We start from the raw sequence: 26,736 nt of genomic DNA, 5'->3' as shown, positions 1-26,736 counted from the left end.
TGTTGTTTATGTAATGCTCTTGCAAAAAGGATTTTTACAGTTCTTTTAAGCGTGGTGCCTGATCGCAGTTTATCCTGGCCTGAGAAAAGGGTTTAGGAATTAATCCTTCAGGTATGACAAAAGCCAGTAGTGAAGTAAAAATTAAAATTCCATACACTCCATACACTCTTTGACCTCCTACCAAGAACATTAGGAAATGTATTACATGTTCCTTCAAAGTAAAGACCAAAACCCAGAGGATATCAGGCTCATCCAAGTGCTTGATTTGCTTTAGAGATATTTTTAAAGAGGTATCCCAAAGTGCTGCCTGAGATGTCTTGTGTCATATTTATGTTCTAGTATCTTTTTTGTGGAGTAGTTCGATTCCTGATCAAGGGCATGTACCTGGGTTGTGGGTTCACTCCTCTGTTCCAGGTTGGGGCATGTGGGGGAGGCAACCAGTCAATGTGTCTCTTTCACATCAATGTTTCTCTCTTTCTTTTCCCCACCCACCCTCCCCCATTCTCTCTGAAAAGCAATGAAAAAAATATCAAGTGAGGATTAACAAAAAATAAAAATTAATTAAGTTTGCATTTTTCTTTTCTTTTAAAAAATATATCTTTACTGATTTCAGAGAGAGGAAGGGAGAGAGAGAGAGAGACAGAAACATCAATGATGAGAGTCATTGATCGGCTGCCTCCTGCACACCCCCGACTGGGGATCCAGCCCGCAACCTGGGCATGTGGGAATCGAAACTCGATCTCCTGGATCCTAGGTCAATGCTCAACAGCTAAGCCACGCCGGCTGGGCTTTTTAAATTTTTTTGAGGTTCAATGTTTGTTCCTATTTACTTGTTCCTCTTAGAAAATCTCATTTTTTTACTGGAATCAGACTTAGAGGTAGAAACTCTCAGAGAGGGCAGCCTAAGTGTCAACAATAAGTGAAAGAAAAAAAGAAAAAAGGAAAAACAAATAAAAAATGCTACTTACACAAGAAACAAACAAAAATATAATTAATTTGGCCATCTTGTTTTCTTAGCCTCTCCTTTATCCAGTTTCATAGAATCACTAATATTTAGTCCAATAGAACTTAGCAAGTAATAGAAACCAGAAAGAAAATAAATATTTATTGAGCACCTACTAAGTGCTAAAAAGCTTTACATACATTATTTCTTTTAATCCTCATTATGTTCCCCATTTTACAGGTGAGAAAAAGGAAGTTTACTTCTGGTTCGTGACAGAGTCTAAATTTGAGCCCAGGCGTACAGGATTCCACTGATTTCTCATGTTCACCCTTTTGTTTGCGCATTCCTTAAGATACTCTTTTTAAAAAGACACGCATTCCTCTAGTTCCTTAGCTCTCTCATGCACATCTAATGGGAGGCACCATTTGCCAAATGTCTTATTTATAGCTAGTAAGTACAGGGATGAGATTTAAATACACACCATTCTGTTTCCCTGGAAAAAAATGATAATTATGAGAGAAATAAGAATCTTGGAGAAAATAAAAGTTTATTGACGCTAATTAATACAATTCAGTAGGTCAGGAATCTTCACCTAAGAATTACATTATTTTAAGGAAAAGAATTATACAAGTTTAGAATTTTAGAATTCTATAGAATTATAGAATTTTAAGAAACAGGAATAATTATATGATTACATGTATATGCACACAAACAGAAACATACACAAACATTATTACAGACAGAGAACCATAGAATTTAAGGGATGGAAGGAATTGTAAATGAGAAAACTTCACACCCACACATCAGTGGCCATATTAAAATTTGTGCCCAGGGATTCCAAGTCCCAGGCAAATACTCAATCCAGGACTAAGGAATTATGTGGCTTTCTTCAGCATTTCAAGTCTCCGGTCAAGGTCTTCAAAATCAACCTCCTCACAATCATAAGGGTCAATGGAAAGGCTTGCTTGAGGTTTTACATCAGGCAAATCAGGCAGCATAAAGTTATCAAAACCAATCTTGGCTCTTGATGCTGGCTTTGGAGAAGTTTGGGGGTTGAATTCTGAACCTGTTTATTTCAATAAATGTAATTAAAAGTCACAACAATATGTCCTCCAGAATGAAATCCCAGCCTCAAAGACAGTAGGCTATTATTGCTCTTGAGAGAACAGTATATAATATGGCTGGAAAACTGGACAATTCCCCCAACATGGAAATGGTGATAGTGGTTAGATTGTGTTGGCAATCTTCTTCAAGGGCAATCTGGATTTGTTTTTAAAAGGCACAATTTTTCAAAACATGTGACAGGATGATTTAGTACAGTAGTGGTTTTAAAACTTGTTCTGCGTTGAAGATCTGTTTGAGATCCATATCCACTTTGAAAACTGTTAGCTACTATAAGGGAACACACTGTACTCCCAGGAAATCACTAATAAACTTCTCTCACCAATGGAGGAATGAATAGTCTTATAACAACTGGAATATCTTCAATGAATATTAAGCAATTCCAACTACTACCAACATTCTCTGTACTTACCAGGAACCAGTACAGGAAGCAAATCATTCTTGTAGGAGTCATTCTGAAAGAAAAAAAGATCACTGGGAAGAAACTGGTTTGAGTTCCAAACACATATTTTGTTCATAGTAAACCTTAAATAAATATTTCTTAAAATTAACTTAAGTGAACTTGATCACAGTCAATCTTCCTTCCTGCCTGAGGTGAAGTGTTTTAATGCCTTCTGGACGTCAGCCTTAGGAATGACTGGGTTTTGCTCCTTCTGTCACCTGTGGCCTCAAACAAGAATCGGGAAATCTTTGATCTCTGAGCCTAGAGATGCTACTTGTGAAAAATGATTCAGTTTAATAAAATCAGAGGACTCTTTCTCCAACAAATAAGTGGCAAGAAAAAAGAAGAGGTGGGAAGAAGTGTCAGAGATTAAAAGATTTAAGAGACTTATCAACTCATTACAACGAGTGGATCTTTTTGGATCCTGATTTCAATGAAATAACTAAAAAACGCATTTTTGAGACAATCAGAAATTTAATGAGAATTGAGTATTATATGATATTCAGGAATTGTTTTTCATTATGTTGAGTATTATAATGACATTGTTTTATATTATAAAACAAAGGGTATGTGTTAGAAATATATATTGAAGTACTCATGGACGAAGTTATGTAATGTCTGAGATTTGCTTTAATTTCTTCTCTCAAAAAAAGTTAGGAAGAAATAGAAGAAGTAAGAGCAGCAGAATGTTGATAACTGTCAAAAATGAGGAATGGATACGCAAAAGGTCATCATATTATTCTAATTTTAAATATGTTTACATTTTCCATAAGGTAGTCTTTGTTTAATTTTTAAATCAGAGGACTTACATTCCAAAAGTAGAAGCTGAGCAATAAACAAGGTGTAATTCAGACAAATAATTTCAACATGGAAAATCAGAATTAAATTATGCCTAAAATATAGAATTTCAAAAAAAGAGCTTCATGGGGTCAGAAATGAAAGAATAAAACAATTTCTTTTTACTTTATAATGAAGGAACAAAGAGTAAAGAAAATTAATGCCCATGGCTCTTTAGTTTTTACTTATTTGACTTCTCTAGATTTGTATATGTACACAGTTATGAGACTTTTACCCTGTTTTCAGCATCAGAGTAAACTGTTTTCACTACATACAAATTGAATATATCTAATATGAAACTTGAGTCTAAATCACTGTACGTTAAAGACTTTCAAATTTGTCCAGCTCATACAAATGTTCTTTGCAGTCTATCCGATGGTATTTGTCAAGAGGTCGATGAAAGGCTGTATGTAGCCATATTTTCTCATGAGTTCAGCATAAAAACACATCAAATATAAGCTAAATTATTGCAAATATACTCCCTGGCCTTAAAAACTTCACAAAAATTATTTTATCATTCAAAAGGCTCATTTTGACATATATTCTTGCGGTACTTACAGTCTCCTTTCAGATTCAATTGGCTTATCCATACTGACCTGTCTTTCAGGAGGAAGGGATGAGAAACCAGGGCCTGGGGATGGCACAGGTAAGGGCCCTGATGTAGATACTGTCGATGCCAGAAGTGGGTCATCAGGTCCGGCTGCAGTTCCACCTCCACTGCCAATGGCACCTTTCTTGACATCCTCGGTAAATCCAACACTAACCAGGTCTCCCGGGGCTTCGGCCTGAAGCAAGAGGGTGAGAATAATATTGGGTTCTTAATTTATTACACATTTGTTTATTGCATATCTACTACATGCCAAACTCTCTTGGAAAATGCTGGGGAAGAAACAGTGAGCGAAAAGACATGGTGCCTGCCCCCTGAAGCTTAAGAGTCTAGTAAGTCAATGACAGTTAAAAGCAACCTCCAGGCTTTCTGGCCCACACAATTCTTTCTCTCTCTTTCAATGACTATGTTTTGAGTACCTATGAGGTCAGACACTGTGGTACACCAGTGATTTAGAGGGAGGCATAAATATGCATATAGATGTCTACAAGAAAAGTTCAGCAAATCCTAACAGTGGTAAACTCTGGATTTATTCATTCATTTGACAAATTCCATTGACTACTTAATATAAACCAGGCACAGTGCTGGGGATGCCACAGTGAACAAAACAGACAAACGTCCCTGTCCTCTTAGAGCTGATGATATTCCAGCGGGAGAGACAGATAATAAACAAGATCACTAAATGAGCTATACAGTGTGTTAGATAAAGACAGGAGTGATAGAGAAAAAATATAGAGCAGAGAAGAGGGAAGACGTTGACATTTTAGAGAAGGTGGCCAATTAGGGCCTCACACTGAGAGTGGGTGTGGACAGTCTCTTCAGTCATAGGAAAGCTGTTGTCTGTTATTCTAAGTGAAATAAAAAGCCATTGGGGGAGACTTAAAAGCAGAGGTGTGACAGGATCTGACTTAGGTGCTGACCAGATCTCTGAAGGCTACATTGAACATCAATTAATGAGGAAGAAGAGTAGAGAAGCAAGAAAACCAGTTAAGAGGCTCTTGCAGTCATCCAGGGAAGAGATTATTGCAGGTCAGACCAGGGTACTGTCCGCGGAGATGGTGAGAAGTAGCAGAATTCTGGGTATATTTAGAAGGTAGAATAACCAGGACTTGCTGAAGATTGATTGGGGGTTAGCGATTGACAGCAAGGGAGGAGTCAAGAAAGACATCAAGGTTTCTGCCCTAGCACAGAATTACCATTAACTGTAGAATGAATGGGTTCTTGAGAGGGGTAAGAGCACTCTTTTAGACATGTTAAGTTTGAGATGTCTCTGAAATATCCAACTAAAGATTTCAAGAAGGTAGGTGGATACATCAGGATGGAGTTCCTATCAGCCTAGAGGCCTTGGCTAGTGATATATGTGTAGAAGTCCTCACCATAGAGATGGTATTGAAAACCATGACATTGGATAAAATCACCTTGAGAGTAGAGAAGAAAGAGAAGAGATCCAAGGCTGAGCCCTTGGGCACATCTCTGGTAGCATTTCATGTGGCTTTAACTTCTTCACAGTCCCTTTTGGTATTATCTAAATTTTTACGTTGTGTCATTTTTCAACAAACCATATAATTTTTTGAAAGAGAAAAAATGGGGAAAAGAGTCCCTATCAGGAAACCATCAGGAGCAAAGCATCAGAAAAGACAAGTGTGCCCTTTACCTACAACCCAGCATGGTACATGCTGCCCATCAACTGGAAGGCAGCACAGTGAGAACACAGAGGATGGAACAGACGTCCCTGGTGGCCTCATGCCTGCACTAAAAACAAGTTTGACACCTGAGTACAAGGCCATCTTTTATAAAGAAGTTACCAGGGACAACTTTATCAGTTGCTAAAATAAGTCGCTCCCCATATGAGATGATTTGAGAGGCATTAGGGAGAAATCCCTAAAACAGTCTATGACCAGCTTTTGGAAGCTTAATTCACCTTCCATGATAATAATGATGATGATAAAAAGCAAAACGTGATTACATTTGTGATGGACCACGCAATGCATTTAAATCCTTATATGTATTAGCTCATTTAATCATATCAACAAACTTACGAGATTTGTTAATAACCACTAACTATTATTGTCCCCCTTCTTACAATCCAGAGAACTGAGTCTTTGAGAAGGTAAGTCATTTGCCTGAGGTTTCATGATTAATAAATGGTGGAGCTAGGATCTGAATATGGGTCATTTCACTACTGAACTCATACTCTTAACCAAGACTAAATGATAGTGCCCTGTGCCTTTGGATCTTGTAGCCTTTATTCCAGATCTTTAATAAACACCTCTTTATTAAAATGCAACATATCCCAGGGACAAAATTGAGGTCTTAAAAACTAAAAATGTTTTGCACACTTCTAGGTATAAAACATTAGGTACCTTCATCTTTGTTTTCCATTCTATTGTTAAAAACTTAGAAGGGTCATCTAACAGTTATCAGAAGCCATAATCTGTTGGGAAAAGTATGTGGGCAGAGAAAAGGTACAAATTTCACCTGATTTACAGTCCTGACAGAGCTACCATGAGAGCCACATTCGTAAGTAGGAAAAAATATTCAAGTGCACAAAAATCTCAGCTTTAAATCAATTCTCCGTTCTTTAAAGTACTCACCATAATGGGTGCCTTGGGTTTATATGGCACATTATAGTTCTTAGCAATTTCGATCAGATACTGTTCCACTAGAATCTGGGGTAGAGTGTTCACATTTAATTTACACATTAGCTGCAAAATAAAGAACATAATAGAGTTGGTCACACACACCCCTACAAAAAAAGAAACAAAAAGAGTTTAAGAGGTCTTTCACCTTTGCATCATTGCTCTTCATCTTTCTAGTCACTGTTATTTAAGATGTAGGATTTTAAGAAGATATATAACTTAGCACCCTGGCCAGTGTGGCTCAGTTGGTTAAAGCGTCATCATGTGCACCAAAGGGTCTTGGGTTTGATTCCCAGTCAGGGCACATACCCAGGTTGTGGGTTTAATCCCCAGTTGGACACATATGGGAGACAACCAATCGATATTTCTCTTTCACATCGATGTGTCTCTCTCTCTCTTTCTCTCCCTTCCTCTCTCCCTAGAATCAATGAAAAACATATCCTTGGGTGAGGATTTAAAAAAAAGAAAGATATATAACTTAGCAACAACAAGGAGGGGCCCCACTTATAATATAAGAGAGCCCTTTCCTGGGGTGAAGGAATCTCAAACCAAGTAGAATAAGAGGAAAAAATAAACATAAAAATATTTTGAATCAAGAATTCTGATTTTATGACAAGTATTTGAATTATGTCAGAGGTGATAGTCAACATACACAACAACCAACACAGCAAGGCACTAACCAATCAGAACAGATGCCCTGAATGATAAGAATGTGCAATGGCCTGAAACAACTACTTCAGCCAGATTCCTGTGTCCAGCTGAATGTCAGTCCTGAATTAGGTAAGATGTTCCAGTTGAAACTTCAAAGTTTCATTAACTTCTTTTGTATTACTAGGCCAGGTACATTTAGGAAAATGTAACTATGAAAATGTATGTTTTCTTAATAAAGAATCAGCTCAGATTTCTTGACTTTAGTTTTTGTTTGTTTTTTAATTGAGGTGACATTGTTTAATAACATATATAAGTTTCAGGTGTAGAATATTATCATTTGATATCTGTATATACTCTAGATTGCTGACCACCAAAAGTCTAGTTTCCATCTGTCACCATATATTTGACCCCCTTTAAAATATCTGAGTTTCTGTCCTGGTTGGCGTGGCTCCCATGCACTGGAAGGTTGTCAGTTTGATTCCTGGTGCACATGCCCAGGTTCCAGGCTCAATCCCCAGTGGTGGGCCTGCAGAAGGCAGCTGATCCATGTTTCGCTCTTTCATCGGCGTTTCTCTCTCTCTCCCTCTCCTTTCCTCTCTAAAAATCAATAAAAATATGTTTTTTAAAAAAGATCTGAGTTCCCTAATCCAAGATCTTTATCCAAGTTCCTCTGCCTCCAATGAAAAAAGTACTTCTACACAACTTTCATTCTGCACACAATTATATGTTAGGAGTTTGCTCAGCTTTTCCCAGACTTCTTGGTTTAGAAAAACATGTGTCTCTGGAAATGGTACTACCCGAGAGCTGACAGTTGCAATCTCATTGGTTCGACACAGTTGACCATATTCTTGGCTGTACTTTGCACACAGCTGATTAGATACCTGCAGCAAACCATCACCAAGAAAGAAAGAAAGGCAAAAGTCGTCAAGTTATGGCAGATTTGTTTTAGATAAAGAACCACCGAAAAAGCAAAAATCAGTTTCATGTTACCTCATTGGAATTATGTTCTTTTAGCATCAAACAGCAATAACAACAAAATAAGCACTTTGCTTTATTTTTAAGCATCTAATAAATGTGAAACTTAAACCCTCTAATTCTAAACACCTTATAAATCATGATACCCCTTCCTCACAAAAGAAACTCAGTTTAATTTTTTATGAAAGGTTTTCCTCCTACCATTGTCGTTAAAAACATTATTTACTTTTCATTTAAAGACTAACAGAAGAAAATACTTTTTTTGGCTATCCTTTAAGGGAAGAAAAGGTTCTTCAAGTAATCCTGCAAGTCTAAACGAGCAACATTATTGATAACCTCACTTACAATCATGGCATGGGCAGTTAAAACTCATCAAACTTACTATTTTCAACTCAGGCACCTCTGACTGGAGTCGAGTTGCTGCCCATATTAGTGTAGACACACATTCAGCCAAACCAGAATCCAGTTCCCTAAGGAAAGCACAAAAATTATGAAACTCAGGGCTTTGTTTCCCTCTTCTCCCTACTTCAAAGGTAGCCCATGGACAATATTCAAAATATAATGTTAAAATAAAAAGTTATAAACTGAAATTAGAATATAAACTTTCATGTACATATATGTGTGCCAAAGTATATACACACATATATATGTTTATAAACGCATAGACACATATAAATATATGTATGTAAACTGAAAGGAAATATACCAAAATCCTTATCTCCAGATTTGGTGATTATGGATTCTTTTTGTCTGTATTTTCCAACTTTTCTACTACAAGTTTATACTATATTTTTACAGTTCGGGGGGGGGAACGACACCTATTTGGTTTTTAAAAATGGCTCTTTGGATTGGCACATACCCTTCAAGCAGAGGCCAAGTTCTCTGACACAGTCCCAATAAGTTAGAGCCCACCAGCTCCCTCACTAGGTGGCAGGGAGCCTAAGCAACAATGCAAGTTCAGTAGGTCTCACTTTGTGGTCTGGATCAAGCTAAACCGAGCCAGGAGCAGGTTACAATACAGCTCCAGGATCTCCATGGCCTCCACCAGGTAGTCTTCTCGTATAATGTGCTCCACTCGGATCCGAGCTCGTTCATCCTTCCCAGCAGCCAGATGGTCAGCAACCTCCTTCCTTGCTTTCTGGGCCTGCTCGGCTGCAGCACAAAGGGCACATATAGAAAAACGAATGTGTTTCAGATAAATGCTAAACTGCTGTTACACCAACATTAATATCAACAAACATTTATTGTGTGTCCAAGTTATAGTCTATGTTACAAATAGAACCCTGGAAGGTCAAGATTATCTCCTTTTAAACAGGAATCAAGCCTGGCTGGTCATGGCTCAGGGGTTGAGCATCAACCAAGGTTTGATTCCCGGTCAGGGCACATCCGGGTTTGCAGGCTCGATTCCCAGTAGGAGGTATGCAGGAGGCAGCCCATCATTGACTCTCTCATCATTGATGTTTCTCTCTCTCTGTCTCCCTCTCCCTTTCTCTCTCTGAAATCAATAAAGATATATATATATATATATATATATATATATATATATATATATATAAAAGAAAGGAATACATTTAGATAAGACAGGGCTAATTTGTTTTATGCATCTCAAATCACTCAGGCACTTCATGTTTAAATTTCTTCATTTGTAAGAAGAGTATAAAATTTATCTGGATAATAATATGTATCACTGGATTATCGGGATCAAATAAAAGAACATGTGGGCATGCATTTTAAAATTCACAAGTTCTATGTACATCATCAATGTCATCCTCACTGTTCATGGTAACAAAATGGGAACCACTGGGTTTGCCCAAATTTCATTTATTTTGGGTACTTTCCCTAGGCTCCTATTATCTCAATAATGCCCAAACACCCTCTGCCAAGATTTGGCTAAGTAATGCCCAAATATCAATTTGGAATTTTGAGTAATCACTGCCTCTCTACCAATAACAGATTATAGTAATTCAATAGTAAGTAGTACTATTTACAGAGCACTCAGAAAACTGTATTTACATGCAATACTTATTTCACCTGAACCCTCCTCATAATCACAGATCATCAGTTTTTCAGTTTATTGAGGGGTTAATCACTCATGTGACCCACTGGGATGAGGAGAGAGCAAAGGCAACAGAAAATGAGTTGGACTTAATGAAAGAAGATAACACATATTACCTCTATGTGTGAGTGTAAATACTGCTTGAGCTGTCACCTGATAGAAGAAATAGCACTGGGGGCAAGGAGGGGTTAATGTTTGAAAAAGGGTAAGGAAGCCTTTAAAGAAAAATGTGCCTGGAAGCTCAAACTTAACAGCTACTGCACATGTAAAAGAGTTTGACTAGATAAATTTCTCTGCCTTGATGGAGAGAAGTCCAGTAATTGGGACATTGTTTTACATTTTAAACCTTTGGAAACATGTTTTAAAAATTACACTTTTCCCCAGAGGCATGGATGCATGGAACAGACTGACAGACCTCAGAAGGGAAGAGGGGGAGGGGAGAGATTAACCAAAGAACATACATGCATAACCCATGGACACAGGCAATAGTGTGGTGGAGGCCTGGGAAGAGGTGGGAACTGGGGGAAGGGGGGTAAAGGGGGGGGGGGGAAACGGGGAACCTCTGTAATACTGTCAACAATAAATTTTTAAAAATTAAATTTTTTATTTTGCGATCATTGTAGAGTCACTTGAAGTTTATAAGAAGTAATACAGAGAGATCCAAGGTACACTTTACTGAGTTTTCCCCAGTGACAGCATCTTGCAAAACCAAGGTATCGATATTGATATAGTCAAGATACAGAACCGTCTTTGGAAATTTTTAAATGATTTGATCACTGTAATAGTCATTCCTACCAGTCATAAATGTTATTTTGAGTTTCAAAGTTGGTGGCGGCTCTCTCTAGGGAGCACGCCCTTGCCTTTCCCCACCACCTTCCCCCCAGGCCCGCTTTCCTAGCCTCTCTCCTAAGCTCCAAGGGTCCTTCTTTTGCCTCTGTAACTTGTTTCCTGAGCCCATTTCTTCTATACAGCTCACTTCTACCTCTGTGACTTTCTAAACAAACTTTCTCTGATAGTTTGAAACTAAATAAATAAATTCCAAAGTTGGTAAATAAGACCTTAGGAGATGTAGCAGTGGGCAGGGGGGAGTTGAGGGGATCTGAGACACAGTTGGCTGGGCTGCCTGGAGTATTACCCACCTTTCTTTCTTTCCAGGAGTTTTAGGCGATTGACAGCCAGTTGCAAGTTGACCCGAAGGCGATCGGCTTTGAAGACAGGGCTGAACATGATTTCACCACCAGGCACAGCAACTCTGAGCAAGTTTCCCAGGGAAAGAGAGAGCGATCAGCGTCATGGACTCCAGTTTTTCAACATCCACTTGATTCATTCAACAAGCCCCATGTAATGAATTCCTGACTGCTCAGTAATGGCCTGGCTAAACTTGCTTCTCTGTGGACCAATACCCCAGATATGACTCTTGCAACTCAAACAGGGGTTAGGTTTCCTCCAGTTTATTCCAACAGTCAGTGTTTTGACTGAAACTTTTGAGAGTTCTGCAGGAAGTTTCTGACAAATGTGAAAGTCTTTGGCAAGTGTCTGAGGAAGTAGACAACAGAGGGAGATTCCCCTCCCCAAAGGACAGATTAGTCACTTATGGAGAAGTTATAAGACAGCCTTCTAAATAAAATATTAATGAATTTGAAAGGGAAATCCCCATTGGAAGAGATCACATAAAATTAAAAGCATGTGAAAATGAGGACATAGAATTCAGAGAAGTAGCTAAAACACAAGCTTAAAAATTGCACACTTCTACATTTGGACATCTAGAAAAGCTGTCGAAAAAATGATCTAGTGCAAGGCCCAAACATGTTCCTAGGAAAAGCTCAATCTACTAAGTTTTTCAATAATTTCAATGTAGGCTCGAGGTTAGTTGTTTTCTGCCACTGGCTTTCAAAAACAAAGTTCCTTTCCTAAAATGACGCCCTTACACACTGAAGCATAGAAGCGGGAAGATATGACAGGACAGTATGAAAAATGCCACCCCCTCCCCTTGTCACGGCTCATGTGGTTTCCCAAGTTACAAGTACTTCTCTCTGGTTTGATCCCTTAACGTCAAAAAAAAAAAAAAAAAAAAGCTGGGATAGTTGTCTGAGCTTTCCCTGCCTGTAGTACAGGTTTAGAAAAACCACAGGGAGGACCCAGCTGACACGCCGAGAGCTGGTGTGAAACTCCTGTCTGCTTAGGGAAGGGAATAACAGCACGGCAGGCTTGTGCTGTTGTTTTCCTGCCAGCAGGGTAGCCCAAGCTCTCCCATCACACAAATTCAATCTATGCACATCGCAGGAATCCAGCAGGAATTCAGGGAAAGAGAAGAAGTGGAAAAAACATTGAAGTGTAACTCCTTAGTCCCCAAATACCCCAAATACCTTTAAAAATCTCCTTTCAGTTCATCAGTTCTTAAAACTCTGTTGGGGGGAATAAACCTCAGGGAAATAAAACGGAGGACTTGAAAACAGATAGCAAACAGGTTAACTCGTTAAGAGGACAAATGAGGAAACGGGGCAAAGGAATTAGCAAGTAAGTTATCCAGAGTGGCACAGCTATGCGAAATTTCATTCAACGACTGTTTATTGAGCCAGTTACAGTGTTTAAGACCCCGGGTGTACTTAATATATAAATAACTTAAAGAATTATCCAGATAGCAGAGAATAATACATATTTTTAGAGAAATAAAGTAACTTTTGGTTATTTTAGTGCCTTAAATCTAAAAACTATGTTAGTTATCACTAATATTCCTGTTAAACACACTACAGAGCTTCCTACCATCAATATGTACGACCAAAGAAATCAGGATTGCTTAAAGATTTCTAAAACAGGATACAGCAGAGATCTGACCCACCCTTTTCGGACTGCAGCGCCAAACCAGGAAATCACCTGTGTTCCACCAATGGGAACATCCTGTTTTTTTAACCAGACACGCCTTTGCACCATTAATTGTGTTAATGGCTGGTAGTCAAAACACGTTTTTTTTTTTGCTTGCATCTACCTGTGTCTGCTCTTTCAACTTTGAAAAACAGATCTCTGAGTGTATATCTTGATCTGGGAGAAATGAGCTACCCTTGAATACACCTGGATGGTTCAAGGGTGTCTATTTGTTTTAGTTTTAATGCCAGTTTAGTGAGCCAAGCAATGAACCTAGAACCCAGAATGCCAGCCAATGCTAAAATGGAATCACCGAGTGACCGCAGGACTTCCTTCTTGGCCAGAGAGATCACTATCATGAATAATATTAATATTCATAAAGCAAAGCCCTCTCATTTAGATGGCTATGGATCAGTAGCTTCACTATGTTTTACCCACTGGTGAAAGGTGTGTGTGTGTGTGTGTGTAGTTTAATAATTTTGACGATTCTTTGTGCCCATCAAGGTGAGAAAATATCAAAATTGAGATCTAAGGATTCTCTTGAAAGGATCTTAGAGGTCATATACTTTATTTGTATTTTAACTTATTTTAATATTTCTAAGGTAATATTCTCATAAAAAATATCCAAACAGTAACGTAAGTCCCTTTTGCTCCTTTTGGCCACTACCCAATTCCACTTTTTTCTCCCAAGATAAACAATGTTAACTAGTTGTTACACATCCTTTCATTCCTTTTCTGTTAGATACATAAATATATGCAACTAGAATACTATGTCTTTTAACCTTAAATACATATCGCACTGTACATGTTTGCTTATTTTTTCACTTAAAATGTTTAGAGAGCCCTTCTATCTACATTTTACTCCCACCCCTTCATTTAGTTTAAACTTCTCACTTTGCAGAAGTGCAAACCCAAGTCTAAAATAGTCAAATGACTTTCCTAAGGCCGGATAGCGACAGAGTAAGGGACCGGAGCACAGTCAGTACTTTTAAAATCAGACGGAAAGCAATTATTAGTTACTGAACAAAGTTTGCAGAAACTGAAAGGGGGGGAAAAAAACCACTTACAATCCAATCTCTCCAACAGGGAAACTTATTTTTTCCTCAGTTTCGTTGGGTTTTGTCTGTATGCACAACTACTTTAAAAAAAAAATTTTTTTTTTTTTTTTTTTTTTTACACAGATATACTGTAATCGAAGCACGAATTCAAACGCTGTCCATTTTGGGGTTAAGTCCATCACAAGGTGATGTTACTGCGAAGCTGACTCGCAGCGAGTGGGCCTGGACCGGCGACCGGACGCCTCGCCACGCAGCCAAGCCCGCGTCCCACGCAAGCTCAGCTGCTTCCCCCGCGCGACGCCCCTTCCTCTCGTTTCTCAGGGGCTCCCACGTCTCCCGCGGCGGTTTCCCTTCCCCCCGAGACCCCGGCGGGCCTCTCGCCCCCCCCGCGGCGACATTTCTCTGCCCTTCAGAGCTCCCGGCGCCACCCCGGGCCTCCCGGGGCTCTCCTTCCTCTCCCGCGCCCGGGTGGCCTCGGGGTTCCCCGAGGTTCCCACGAGGAGGCTTCAGGAATCAGTCCCAGAAAGTCCTGGCAATGAGGGGCGCTGCTGGCCGCGCCCCGGGGCTCTGCTTAGAAACCCCGAGGATTCCCTGAGCGCCCGGAGACGGAGGGGTCATTGCGGGGTCAAGGCGAGGGGGCCCGGCCCAGCCCCCTCCGCGTGACGCAGCCCCCGGGGGACCGTTTCCTTTTCCCACCGGAGCGGGCGCCGGGGGGCGGGGGGCGGGGGGCGCCGGGCGAGGAGCCGCCCCCTGGCCTCGGGGCGGCGGGGCGGGGCGCAGGGGGGACTCCTGGGCGTCCCTCTCGAGCCCGGGAGTGGCGCCATCTCCCCGCGCCGGGGGCGGGACGAGCCTTACGCCATCTCCGGGCGCCCGCTTTGGGGGGGGGGGCGCTGGGTGTGGGGCGGCTCCGGGGCCGGGGATGGCGGCGGCCGCGGCGGCGGCGGCTCCGGGACGAGCGGGAGGAGCCCGCAGAGCGCCGTGAGATGGGCCGGTGAGTGTGGCCGGGAGCGGGGGCCGCCGCGCCGGCCTCGCCGAGGCCGAGCGGGCCTGGGCTCGGCGCCCCGGAGGAAGTGGCCCCCGGAGCCTGTTGCCCGGTCGAACCGCGCGGACCCGGGGAGCGAGAGAGGCCGCGCGTCGACCCCCGCGCGCTCCCCTCCGACCCAGCCCAGAAGACGGGCTCGGGCTCCAGCGACCCCGCGGCTGTGTCCCCACTGGCCGGGGTGTCCGAGTCCTTGGGGGCGGGAAGGGGCCCCCAAACAAGGAAGCATCACCTGCGGGCCCCAGCCCCCTGCCCCTCTGCTCGAGGGGTCGACCCCCCACCCCAGCCCACCCCACCCCCTCTCTAGACGTTGAATTTCCCATTTCGGGCCCTACCCTTTCTGGAGGAAGGACTGCAGGGATCACAGGAAGCCATCGCCCCTGGTGTCTTCCCAGCGCCTCTCTTTCTGGCGGGCGCACCTCTCGCCCTCAGCGGACGCTGGTCTCTGGCAGGGCTCAGCCTCTCGGTTCCTCGGCTCTGCTGGCAGCGTTGGCAACTCTCTGGAACAGCCCCCCCCTCCTTCCCCGTGAGCTCGGTTCGGGGAGCAGCTACATCTTCCCCTTTTGAAACCTTCACCGAGCCGCTCCGGAGGCCGAGGTTTCCGATTCCGAAATGCGTTTTGCGCTGTGGGAACCTGGTACGCAGGCTTGGCTCTTTGTTGTCATTCCCACGGACCTTTTGCCTCTTTCAGCCCTTCTCTGAGCTTCTGTTTGGCTGACCCCGCAGTGACCTAGAGGCAGGTTTTCTTCCCTGTTTTAGTTTGCAGGGAGCAAGGATCATTCTGAGGTTGAGGAGGTGACCCCAGTTTTTGTTGGGAAGGAAGGAGAGAGAGCTACAGTTGCTTTTCAGTTACTGGAAAGAAGGGATCCACGACTTGCGCCCATTCTTAAGAGACAAACGGTGCCTGCAGTTTGGTTGGAGGCCTGCGGTGCTCTGTAGGACCGCGACCCGACAATGGGTAGTTTCTCAGAGTACTGGTCAGTGCCGCTTTCTCTGTTTTCAGAGATGAAGGCTCCGTTCTCCGGTGCTTGATGTTCCTGGCATGGGTAGATTCAGATACTGACAGTTTCCCGCCAGTTTGTTTGCCCGTTGTTAGCTACATGAGGACCAAGGAGGTGTTTTTCATTTCCATCCTACCTGATTCAGCACTTGGTACAAAGTTGTCACTCAGAAAATTTTACGCACACACACACACACACACACAGAGATTTTTTTTTTAACCCTGAAAATCTGTTAATAAGGCTTCCCCTTGAGTAACTCCCCCTTGACCTCTTTTTCTGCCCCAGAAACATAAATAATTGTTCTTTTTTTCTCTAGTGCCACTTTTCTCATTTCAATAACCTCCACAACCGTGTTTTCATCAGCTCCGAATAAAAGCGAGATCTGTGAAGTTGATTTTTCCCATTTCCCATTGTTCACGTGGGAGCAGCGTCAAGTCTTCCATGTTTATTTGTGCATCTGCCTGAAATGGGGATTGGAAGTAAAGTTAACCTTTGGGGAATGGGTACAGGTAGAAGATGAAGAATACAACTTTAAGGAAAACAATGAGATGTGATGTGGAAATTTTACAAATTCGATACCTTCCTACAAATTAGAGCTTAAGAGGTGGCTTTTTCTCTATTTAACTGCCTGGGCACTCTGGATGAATGTGCTGTTACCTCTAGAGAAGAGCATGAGGCAGGGATTCATGGAGTTTAAGTTCTTTGTGGCTTTGGAATTACTGTTCTTGATGACCCTGTATAGGGGTCAGGCGAGACTCCTGCTTACTTTTCCCCTATGTCTGTCTTCTAGGCTCCCACACCAGCGGCGAGAACACTGCTTCTTATTACAGCTGCGCAGAAACACCACTGGAAGCTCAGGTATTACAGGCGCTTTGGATACCTTGTTAAAAAAAAAAAAAAAAAATCTGGGATTCAACAGTGGAAAACAGAACAGAGTGTAATGTAGAAATCTCTTTTCAGATCCAAAGAACGGGAGCCTGATTGGAAGAAATAGGTGACAAAGTTCATATGCATTGAAGTGTTCAGACCAAAAAGATACTTTATGACAATGGACAAAAGCATGTATGAAAGGTGACAACAAGAGAAAGGGGAGAAAAGCACTTTCTTACCAATCATACAGCCCTAAGATAGTAACAAACAGGCATGTTCGGAGGAGTGGAATCAGAATTTTAGGAGGTGGTGCCTAGAGCAGACCTCCAGTGGAAAAGGAGCCATTGACAAAGAAAAAGGCGAGGGAATGGATGAAGAAAGCAAACTGAAGGTGGTCAATGAGAAGAAAAGAAGCCTTGCCAGGCTAGGGAGCGAGAAGTCTCTGTGAGATCAGAAGAGTTTTGTTGCTCTTTGGGGAGGAGGGGAAACAAATAAATTGCAGAACACTAGTACAGCCACTCTCCCCGCACAGCCCAAGTTTGAATGTAGTATTTCATGGGGCAAAGAAGAGACTAAAGTTCGTAACAGGTTTAGGGAGCAAGGTTGAAAAGAACAAGCCATAAGCAGACCTGAGGACGCACTGCCACCTGGGTCCTTGAGGTGGTGGCGATAAGAGGCAGAGAGGAGGAGAGTTCAACCAGGCGTGGGGCGGGGCCTGGGTGTAGGTGAGATCATAACCCAAATTAGGCTGGGGAAAGGAAGCGAGGATGAGGTCATATGTTCAGGAAAGAAGATAGCACCGTAGTCTTTGGTGGCAAAAGGAGAAACTTGGGAAGAAAGAGCCAGCAGCAAAGATCACACGTTCAGTTCCCTCTTAGGGGGGAAGGCTGTGAACAGGCACCAAGGTCCCCACCAGAGGCACTAATCATGAAGCTGATGGTCTCTCTGGGTTTATTTATTCATTGTTGAATGCTTTTCCTTGTAGCTCTGTGGTTTTTTGACTGTTTCTTTCACACCCTAGGCCGAATGATTAAGGAGGGTAGCATTCTTATCTGCCCCTGTCTCATACCTCTTTTTTCCCAACAGTCCTCTTTGTTACATCTTCCTGCATGGGCACAGTTCCTGCTAATTCCTTTGACTTGGTTCACCCGTAGGTTACTTTTCTTTGCCTCTGATTTGTTCCCTAGCAGATGTGGGCGCCCCAGCCAGCAGCAGAGAGGGTTCAGGGGAGCCACAGAGAAGCCCCTTCTGATGCCCCAAGGAGCAAGCCGACCCCTTCCAGGCTCCAGGAACACCACAAAGCAATATGAAACCCGTTCATGAGAGGAGTCAGGAATGCCTTCCACCAAAGAAACGAGACCTCCCCGTGACCAGCGAGGATATGGGGAGAACTACCAGCTGCTCAACTAACCACACACCCTCCAGTGATGCCTCTGAGTGGTCCCGAGGGGTTGTGGTGGCAGGGCAGAGCCAGGCAGGAGCCAGAGTCAGCCTGGGGGGTGATGGAACTGAGGCCATCACTGGTCTGACGGTGGACCAGTATGGCATGCTGTATAAGGTGGCTGTGCCACCTGCTACTTTCTCCCCAACTGGCCTCCCATCCGTGGTGAACATGAGCCCTTTGCCCCCCACATTTAATGTAGCGTCTTCACTGATTCAACATCCAGGAATCCACTATCCCTCAATCCACTATGCTCAGCTCCCATCCACCTCTCTGCAGTTTATTGGGTCTCCTTATAGCCTTCCCTATGCTGTGCCACCTAACTTCCTACCGAGTCCCCTCCTTTCTCCTTCTGCCAACCTTGCCGCTTCCCACCTTCCACACTTTGTGCCATATGCCTCACTTCTGGCAGAAGGAACTACTCCTCCCCCCCAGGCTTCATCCCCAGCTCACTCATTCAACAAAACCCCCTCTGCCACCTCCCCACCTGGGCAGTTGCCACATCACTCCAGTACTCAGCCACTGGACCTCGCTTCAGGCCGAATGCCCATTTATTATCAGATGTCCAGGCTACCTGCTGGGTACACCTTGCATGAAACCCCTCCAGCTGGTGCCAGCCCAGTTCTTACCCCTCAGGAGGGCCAGTCTGCTCTGGAAGCAGCCCCTGCCAATGGACAGAGACAGCGAGAGAGAAATTTAGTAAGACAGGAAAGTGAAGCCCTCGACTCCCCCAACAGCAAGGGCAATGGCCAGGGACTGGTACCAGTGGTAGAATGTGTGGTGGATGGACAATTGTTTTCAGGTTCTCAGACTGCACGGGTGGAGGTGGCAGTGCCAGCACACCGTGGGACCCCAGACACCGACCTCGAGGTCCAGCGGGTGGTTGGCGCTTTAGCTTCTCAGGACTATCGTGTGGTGGCAGCTCAGAGGAAGGATGAGCCCAGCCCTCTCAACCTATCCCATCATACCCCTGACCATCAGGGTGAGGGGCGAGGGTCAGCCAGGAACCCAGCAGAGATGGCCGAGAAAAGCCAGGCCCGGGGCCTCTACCCTCAACCCCATCAGGAACCGGTGAAACACAGACCTTTACCCAAAGCAATGGTTGTAGCCAATGGCAACCTGGTGCCCACTGGAACTGACACAGGCCTGCTGCCCATGGGCTCGGAGATCCTGGTGGCATCAAGTTTGGACGCACAGGCCAGAGCCATCTTCCCAGACAAGGAGCCAACGCCACCCCCCATTACCTCCTCCCACTTGCCCTCCCATTTCATGAAAGGCGCCATCATCCAGCTGGCTACAGGGGAGCTGAAGCGGGTGGAGGACCTCCAGACCCAGGATTTTGTGCGCAGTGCCGAAGTGAGCGGGGGGCTGAAGATTGACTCTAGCACAGTCGTGGACATTCAGGAGAGCCAGTGGCCTGGATTTGTCATGCTGCATTTCGTGGTTGGTGAGCAGCAGAGCAAAGTGAGCATCGAAGTGCCCCCCGAGCACCCCTTTTTTGTATATGGTCAGGGTTGGTCCTCTTGCAGCCCTGGGCGGACTGCACAGCTCTTCTCTCTGCCCTGCCATCGGCTACAGGTGGGAGATGTCTGCATCTCTATCAGTTTACAGAGCTTGAACAGTAACTCAGTTTCTCAGGCCAGCTGTGCTCCCCCAGGCCAGCTGGGTACCCCCAGAGAAAGGCCTGAGAGGACAGTCTTGGGACCCAGAGAGCAATGTGACAGTGAGGGGAAGAGCCAGCCGTCAGGCGAGGGCTCCCGAATGGTAGAGCCCTTGCAGCCAGAGCCTGGTGCTCAGGCCTGCTGGCCAGCTCCGAGCTTCCAAAGATACAGCATGCAAGGGGAGGAGGCACGGGCTGCGATGCTCCGTCCCTCTTTCATTCCACAGGAGGTAAAACTGTCTATCGAAGGGCGTTCCAATGCGGGAAAATGAACCTCTCTCCCATACCAGACTGGGCCTTTACCCCAGAGCTGGGCCTCACCGTGAGCAGGCAGAGGATTTGCACATGTCGAGCAGGGAATGGCTCTCTTGGCAGTGAGATTGGGGGCGGGGGTGGGGAAGGGAGAGGAGGCAGCCTCCCAAGGCAGGGTCTGTTGCTCATTACCCTGTGGCATCCTTTTAGGACAACCCAGAGGATGCTGTGATGGGGAGCAGTAGGCCTGGGCCAAGGAAGTAAGGGGGTGCGTGCAGGATAAGAAACATTCCAAATATCAGGGCCTGCCTGTTCTTTCCTCCCCATCCCTAGCTCCTGTAAGAGGAAAGTCAGGCTTTGGGAGCAGGTGGCAGAAGGAGGGAGCAAAGAAAGAGCCAAAAATGATGATCCACAGCTTATAGTAGCAGTTCAACTGTCTAAAGTTTCTTTTTTTTCCTTTTTTGTGGTGGGAGAGTAGGAGGCCCCATGGCTGGAATAAGAGGATTCCCACCCAGAACTCTTCTTTTGAGAGCTGTGCACTTTAAAGGGTAATTTTGTTACACAGATGTCTGTGGCTGGTTTGTGGGGGAGGAGCACTCATCTACAAGACTGGTTGGTCCTACTTCAGCCCTTTTCCCCATTTCTCCTTCCGTTCCTCCCATAAGCTTCTAGCACCAGGAGAGAGAGAAGCCCCTCCAGGGTTCAGAGTGAAGTGCTGCTTTGGCGGGGACCCAGTCAGGGGACTATGGGGGAAAGACCTTATGGCCAGGCTGACCGGGCTCTAGGCAAGGCTTCTGGAAAGGTAGCTGACCTAACAAAGCTCCTCCTACCCAGCATGCCAGACCTGCTATGAAATTGTACTGAATCTCTAGTTGGTAATGGTGACTTTTGAAAGAACCAGTGGACCCTTCTCCCTAGGCCTTGCACCCCTCCTCTGTGTGTGTTGTGCCTAAGTGCCTGTGTGGCTCCCACCCTTCTGCTGCCCTAACCTCTGCATGGTTTCTTGACCTGGGCCTAATTTGTAGCTGCACTGCCTTTTCCCTTCTGCAAAATTGGTTTTGTCCACTCTGACCAAGACCTCTAGTTTTTGGTGTGTAGAGGTCTGTCTGGTTTCCCCTTCAGTTATATTCTCTGTTTTTAAAAACTCAGAAAGAATCATGTCCCCTCTGCCGCTGAACAGCTTGGTGGAGAAACAAGAAGGGAACTGTGCCCTGGGTCAGGACAAATACACCTGGCTGGGCAGTGCCCATCCTGGCGTTTTTACACAGCTCCTCCCATCTTAATTCCACTTCCTTTCCTAGCTGTCCCCTTTCTCAGCCAGCTCTAAGGTTCTGGGGTAGTCTTGATAACATTTTAGTACCTGAGGTCGCCTAAGTTTCATTTTGTGGAGTATTCCTCTGCAAAGAGTATTTTCGATCTTAGTTGCATTTGCCCCTCTGTGTCTTAAGCCCACATTTTTTGTTTTACAACTTTTAGCAGCAGCTCAGACTGTGGGATTCTACTGAGTATTGAGAATTGGGCTCCCCCACCAGCTTTCAGGTGGGTGGGTGGGTTTTTTGTTTGTTTTTCAGGGGTCTTTAGACTCTTGAAGCAACTCAGGGTATTGTCCACCTAGCTCTCTGGTGAGGCTTCTCCCAGGGTATGATCCTGGCATTTCCTTTAGAAATGTACTTGGACTGGCCAAGGCAGGAGTCTCAAGCCTCTGAGGTCTGATCTCTGCTCTGTCAAAGACTTTAGGTAAGTCTTGTGACCTCTCACTCTTTCACTTCCTCCCCAGCTGCCAAATGGGGATAAATAATCTTACCTACCTCCTGGGGGGAGGGGGAGTTCTGAGAATGGAGTCATTCTTAGTGTTCAGGTGCTAAAGGTTGTTCTCCTGGGGGAACAAAGTGGCTGAAACTGGCTTGTTTGTTACAAGCCCTACACTCCACTATTTTATTCCTTGAGAGCAGTTACCTGGTCATTCAGCTTTTGGAGGCTCATCCAAAGGAAGCTGCTGGCCTGCCCGCAAGTACTTAAGTCTCTGGTTCACATCAGAACCAAACGCCAATCCTGTCCAGTGAACACTCAACCTTGTACTCATTTGGAATCATGCCTTTTCCCTTCTCTGTTCCCCCATTCTCTCTGAATGCTGCTTTCTTTGGTTTCTTTCCTACCATGGGGGCCTGTGGGGCTGAGTCTTGAATCTTCTCAGATGATGGCCCTTGGAGAAGGTCTTCTCTCTGGCTGTTCCATGAGCAACTCATTCCTAGGGATTATTGTTTGCACGGGTTTCTCAGAAACATCCTCATAGGAAGTCTCATCAACTGAATATAGTGACGTGCATACAGTAGACACTCAAGAAATATCCACCAGGGACACCAACTGAGCTTCCTCCTTATTGGAGCAAATCTATGTCTTACCAGATGCACACCAAGCAGTTTTAAGTCAAATAACCCTCCACTACCCAGCCTGGTAACTTCCACTGAATCCTGGAAAGAGAAAATCTTGTACACCTTGGCAAGTTGGGCCCCGACCTTTCTGCTGCTGTTCCTCTTCTGTCTCTTGCTGGGAAAGCAATACCAGCAGCTCCCCTGACACTGTGCCATTAATATGTAATGTATTAATACTTGATTTTCCTGAGATGCAGAGGTGTCTTTTGTAAAGTGTAGTCTCCCAGAAAAAGCAGCTCTGTGCTCTAAATTTGGTGAGAGCTGTGGCATTCCCTTGTCCTTTTCCCTCCAGTTCAGCCTTTCTTCCAGGCATGAGGAGTAAGAGTAACCTATGGTGTGTCCTTTCTTCCTTATAGGAATTTCATAAGTTGCAAGACACCTAAGAGTGGTTTTGAGAGGGTGAACATTTTAGTGGAAAGCTGTCAGCTTTTGGGGGAATGGGCAATTGAAGGAGGCCAGAGCCATTTCCAGAGCTTAGGGATAGGAAGGAGGACTGCTAACTTTGGCACTAAATAGAAATAACTATTCCACTTTGAAAGTAGGAGAACCAGGTAAAGGATATGTAATACATCCAAGTCTTGGGTCGTCATTCCTATCAAGATTAGTATACATGGGGGTGGGAAGGGGGTGGTGTGGGGAAGCAGAGCCTGGGAGTTCAGAGCTGAGCACTTATTACCCTTGGGGAGGGGCCCCCGCAGATCTGGATTGACCCTTCTACACTCTTGGTCCCAGTTGGTCATAACGCCGAGGGCTTTGGTCTGTGCTGCTTTGCCACTGCTGCTGTCTGCTCACTGTCCTGCCTGCTGCCCTTTATAGCTCCCCATCCTTCCATGTCTCTGGCCGTATACGTGAAATCAAGGCACCCTTTTTATTCTCACCTGTGCAAGTGTTACTTTATAGCAAAGTCAAGGTGACTAGGAATAGTACGACTTGCTGCTGGTGGGCTGGTGAATCCAAAGGGATGTGGCTTTAGTGCTTATCGGGAGCCCTGTGGCTCTAAATGTCTGAGTGTCTTGAGGGAGAAACAAGCAGGTCCTCCTAGTGGATGTTTTCTGTGTATTAATGTCTTTCCTTTGTGGTATCTTGTATCCTGTTTTTAAAAATAAATGATGGGGAACCAGGTTAGGGCCTGTGCCAGTATTCCAGGGGGTTCATCTGGCTCTAGTTATGTGGATTCTGTCTGAGGTTGAGAAAGGGTTTGAAGTTTGAAATAGCCACTCAGTGGGGGTTAGTTTTATTTTTACCAGTGGGCATCATAGGAGATGCACAGGTTGGTGGTATGATTTAAACTTAGAACAGGCAGGCATATTGAGATGTTGAGTGATCACACTGGAGATAAAGGGTGGACATGGGTTAACTGGGAAAGGGCCTGGGTCCGTTGGAGTAAAGATAACCTGATTAATTGGCCATGGGAAATTAAGTCAGTCTTAAAAGCAAAGTGAATAGGGCAGAGGCCAGGTTTTAGGGAGACTTCTTGTCCTCATAGGGCTGTTTACTAAACCACACTGAAGCTACAATATTTTCCAGATGGGAAAAAGTGTACACTACAGTTGAAGAGCTGAACTGTGCTAAGTTGGATGTTGACCAGGAACCTATTAGCCCTTTGCTGGGAAGCCTTCACCCTCCAAGCTTCCCTGGAGTAGGGAAGGCCTTCCACATTATGCAATAATAAAATAAGCATCTGGGTCTTTGCAGCTGTCAGTTGTTCTTTCAACTCTAGGATCATTCTTTGGACCAGAAGCCTGGTCTGGGCCTAGGATGGCACTGGCCCTCAAGATGCTAGTGTTGACTGCACTCTCTCCTTACCTGCAGACTATGCACAGTGCCTGGGGCGGAAGGCGGAGAGGTGGTGTGGTTTGCCCTGCTGACCCTCCCCAGCAGGAACAGTAGTAATAAATGCACTTTTCACACTAAGGTTTCTTTATTAGTTCTGTTAAGCCTAGATTCTCCTTCAGTAGATTGCAAACTCAAAAGTCTGTGTGGTCCCAAAGCCATTCTAACTGCAAATGCCCAGCAGTGAAGGTGGCCTCAAACTGGGTTCCTGTCTACAGTGTGTGTGGCAGCAGCCCATGTGCCTTTACCTATTGTCAAACTTGCATTTATTTCTGTCTTTATGACTGTCACAGGGACTGAGGTTCATCAGAGAGAGAGATTGCGTGAGCTGATAACACAGTGGTTTTACACCCACTCCCTTGGACGGGGAGTTTGCACGTAGTTGTGAGTGGTTAGTGCATTGCTGGTATTGCTGAAGGCAGAGTACACCCCTCATTTGCTTGATACTCGCATTGGAGAGAGTCTTGTGTTGGGGGAGAAACTGACTGTTCTCGCGGCAAACTTGAAGTATTAAAAATAAAACTGTCCCCTACAACCTTCCTAGTCACATACAGGATCCCTGTAGCCAAAACAGTATATGTTCCAGCTGCAGAGAGCAAACTGCTCTCAGCTTGCACAGCACCTTAGGGGAGGGAAGATTATGTGGATATGGAATGGGGGTAGAGAAAGGAGGATGGGAATGTCACCCAATTGGCTTTAGGGTCCCAAGGAATAGAGAAGGTCGGCACTGGGGAGGTCTGGATGGATCTGATTGGTGTAGGAGTTCCCTGTAGATAAATTACTGACCCCCAACTACCATCCCCAGTATGTAATGGCTGAATTAATATGTAATCAACTGCATTGTATCTAAAGCCTTAGAACTAGTCAGGTGCTCCCCCCACCCATACCATTTCTTACCCTCTAATCCTACCTGATCTTTAACAAAGCATTAATAATTCTAAGGATAATCTCTATTTTGTTGTGCTTTTTTGTAACTGTTTTAAATAAATCAATTTGTACTGTATATTTGTACTTTTGTGAGATCCTTTTTGCTGTTTTACCATTTTAAGTCTCTGTACTTGGCTACACACAGATTGTATTTTTATTGTTAATGCTCTTCTTATGGATACCTGCATTTAACTTGTGGACTATGTAAACACAATATATATCAATATCTATATATCTATATATCTATCTATATAAACTACTAGCTTTTCCTTTTGGTGTTTGCGCCTTTTTCCTATCCCAGCATTAGATGATGGCCATTGGGTGGGGGGTTGAAGCCTTTCGTGGGAGAGCTTGTAATAGAGGGCAGTGGTGCCCATGATTGTGTGGTGGACGCCAGGCAGATTATGTGAGCTAGTCCTGAAGCATGGTCTGTACATTTTGTTGCTGTGTATTTCAGAGACCCAGAAGTCTACTTGTAGACTTAGATACTAGCACAGTCAATCAAAAGGACCTGTAGACGTCTTCACTGGTGGCCTTGTCTCCATTTTTCTTTCCTCAGGAATACTGCCAGAAATTGCTGGAATAAGTCAGTTGCAATGATACCTACTGCTTATAACTCAGAAAGCTTGCCACTGGTAGAGGTGAAACACTCAGATACAAGATAGTGACTCAGACACACTTATTGAGCATTTACTATGTGCCACAAACTACCCTAAGTGCATTATATATTAACAATCATTTGTTGCTAGTACTATTATTTCCATTTTATGGGTGGGGAAACCAAGACGGAAGTCAAATAATTCGCCCAAAGTTACACAGCTCTTAAATAGCAATGAAGAATTTTAAATCCAGGCATCTAACTCCTGAGTCTGTTAACTTACAGTTCTGAAAACTAAATGAGGTAATCCACGTAAAGTGCTCAGAATAATCTTTGATGATACTGAATGCACAACTATTTTGAAGGATCCCAAGTAGGCCTTCAATAAGGAGCTCTGTGAGAAAAAGGCATTTGGTCTGATTACGTACTTTCTTTTAAGTGTCTAGTACTTCATAAGCAGTTTATTGGAATTTTTGTATTTTTCAGAACAG

The 26,736-nt window shown here is 44.2% G+C and overlaps 2 protein-coding genes across 15 annotated transcripts in view; one reads left to right on the top strand and one right to left on the bottom strand.

The window, feature by feature from the left end:
- Positions 1 to 1,475: 1,475 nt before the first annotated feature.
- ZNF821 (zinc finger protein 821) overlaps positions 1,476 to 26,736 on the bottom strand; it is a 53,518-nt gene continuing 28,257 nt past the window's right edge. For 6 of the 8 annotated variants that reach the window (XM_081118768.1, XM_081118766.1, XM_081118764.1 and 3 more), the window contains 8 exons: positions 11,412 to 11,524; positions 9,188 to 9,368; positions 8,599 to 8,686; positions 8,039 to 8,122; positions 6,546 to 6,656; positions 3,941 to 4,129; positions 2,478 to 2,520; positions 1,476 to 2,009 (listed from right to left, as the gene is read on the bottom strand). In XM_081118768.1, the coding sequence (XP_080974894.1) occupies positions 1,819 to 2,009; positions 2,478 to 2,520; positions 3,941 to 4,129; positions 6,546 to 6,656; positions 8,039 to 8,122; positions 8,599 to 8,686; positions 9,188 to 9,368; positions 11,412 to 11,524 (1,000 nt within the window). In that variant the 3' untranslated portion in view covers positions 1,476 to 1,818. The remainder of the gene's footprint in view (positions 2,010 to 2,477; positions 2,521 to 3,940; positions 4,130 to 6,545; positions 6,657 to 8,038; positions 8,123 to 8,598; positions 8,687 to 9,187; positions 9,369 to 11,411; positions 11,525 to 26,736) is intronic. The other 2 variants (XM_081118769.1, XM_081118770.1) reach the window with 2 other exon arrangements.
- Positions 15,088 to 25,916, top strand: ATXN1L (ataxin 1 like). Of its 7 annotated transcripts, none has more exons than XM_081118752.1 (4): positions 15,088 to 15,183; positions 17,023 to 17,090; positions 17,193 to 17,226; positions 18,293 to 25,916. In XM_081118752.1, exon 4 carries the CDS (start codon positions 18,409 to 18,411, stop codon positions 20,473 to 20,475), a length of 2,067 nt encoding a protein of 688 aa, XP_080974878.1. In that variant the 5' UTR covers positions 15,088 to 15,183; positions 17,023 to 17,090; positions 17,193 to 17,226; positions 18,293 to 18,408; the 3' UTR covers positions 20,476 to 25,916. The 7 variants fall into 7 exon arrangements, with proteins under 7 accessions (XP_080974878.1, XP_080974879.1, XP_080974875.1 ...); XM_081118753.1 differs by having other exon boundaries at positions 18,290 to 25,916; XM_081118749.1 differs by having other exon boundaries at positions 17,193 to 17,303.

The sequence above is a fragment of the Miniopterus schreibersii genome (genome assembly GCF_964146895.1).
Source record: "Miniopterus schreibersii genome assembly, chromosome: 18".
NCBI lineage: Eukaryota > Metazoa > Chordata > Mammalia > Chiroptera > Miniopteridae > Miniopterus > Miniopterus schreibersii.
This window is presented reverse-complemented; position numbering and strand designations above follow the sequence as displayed.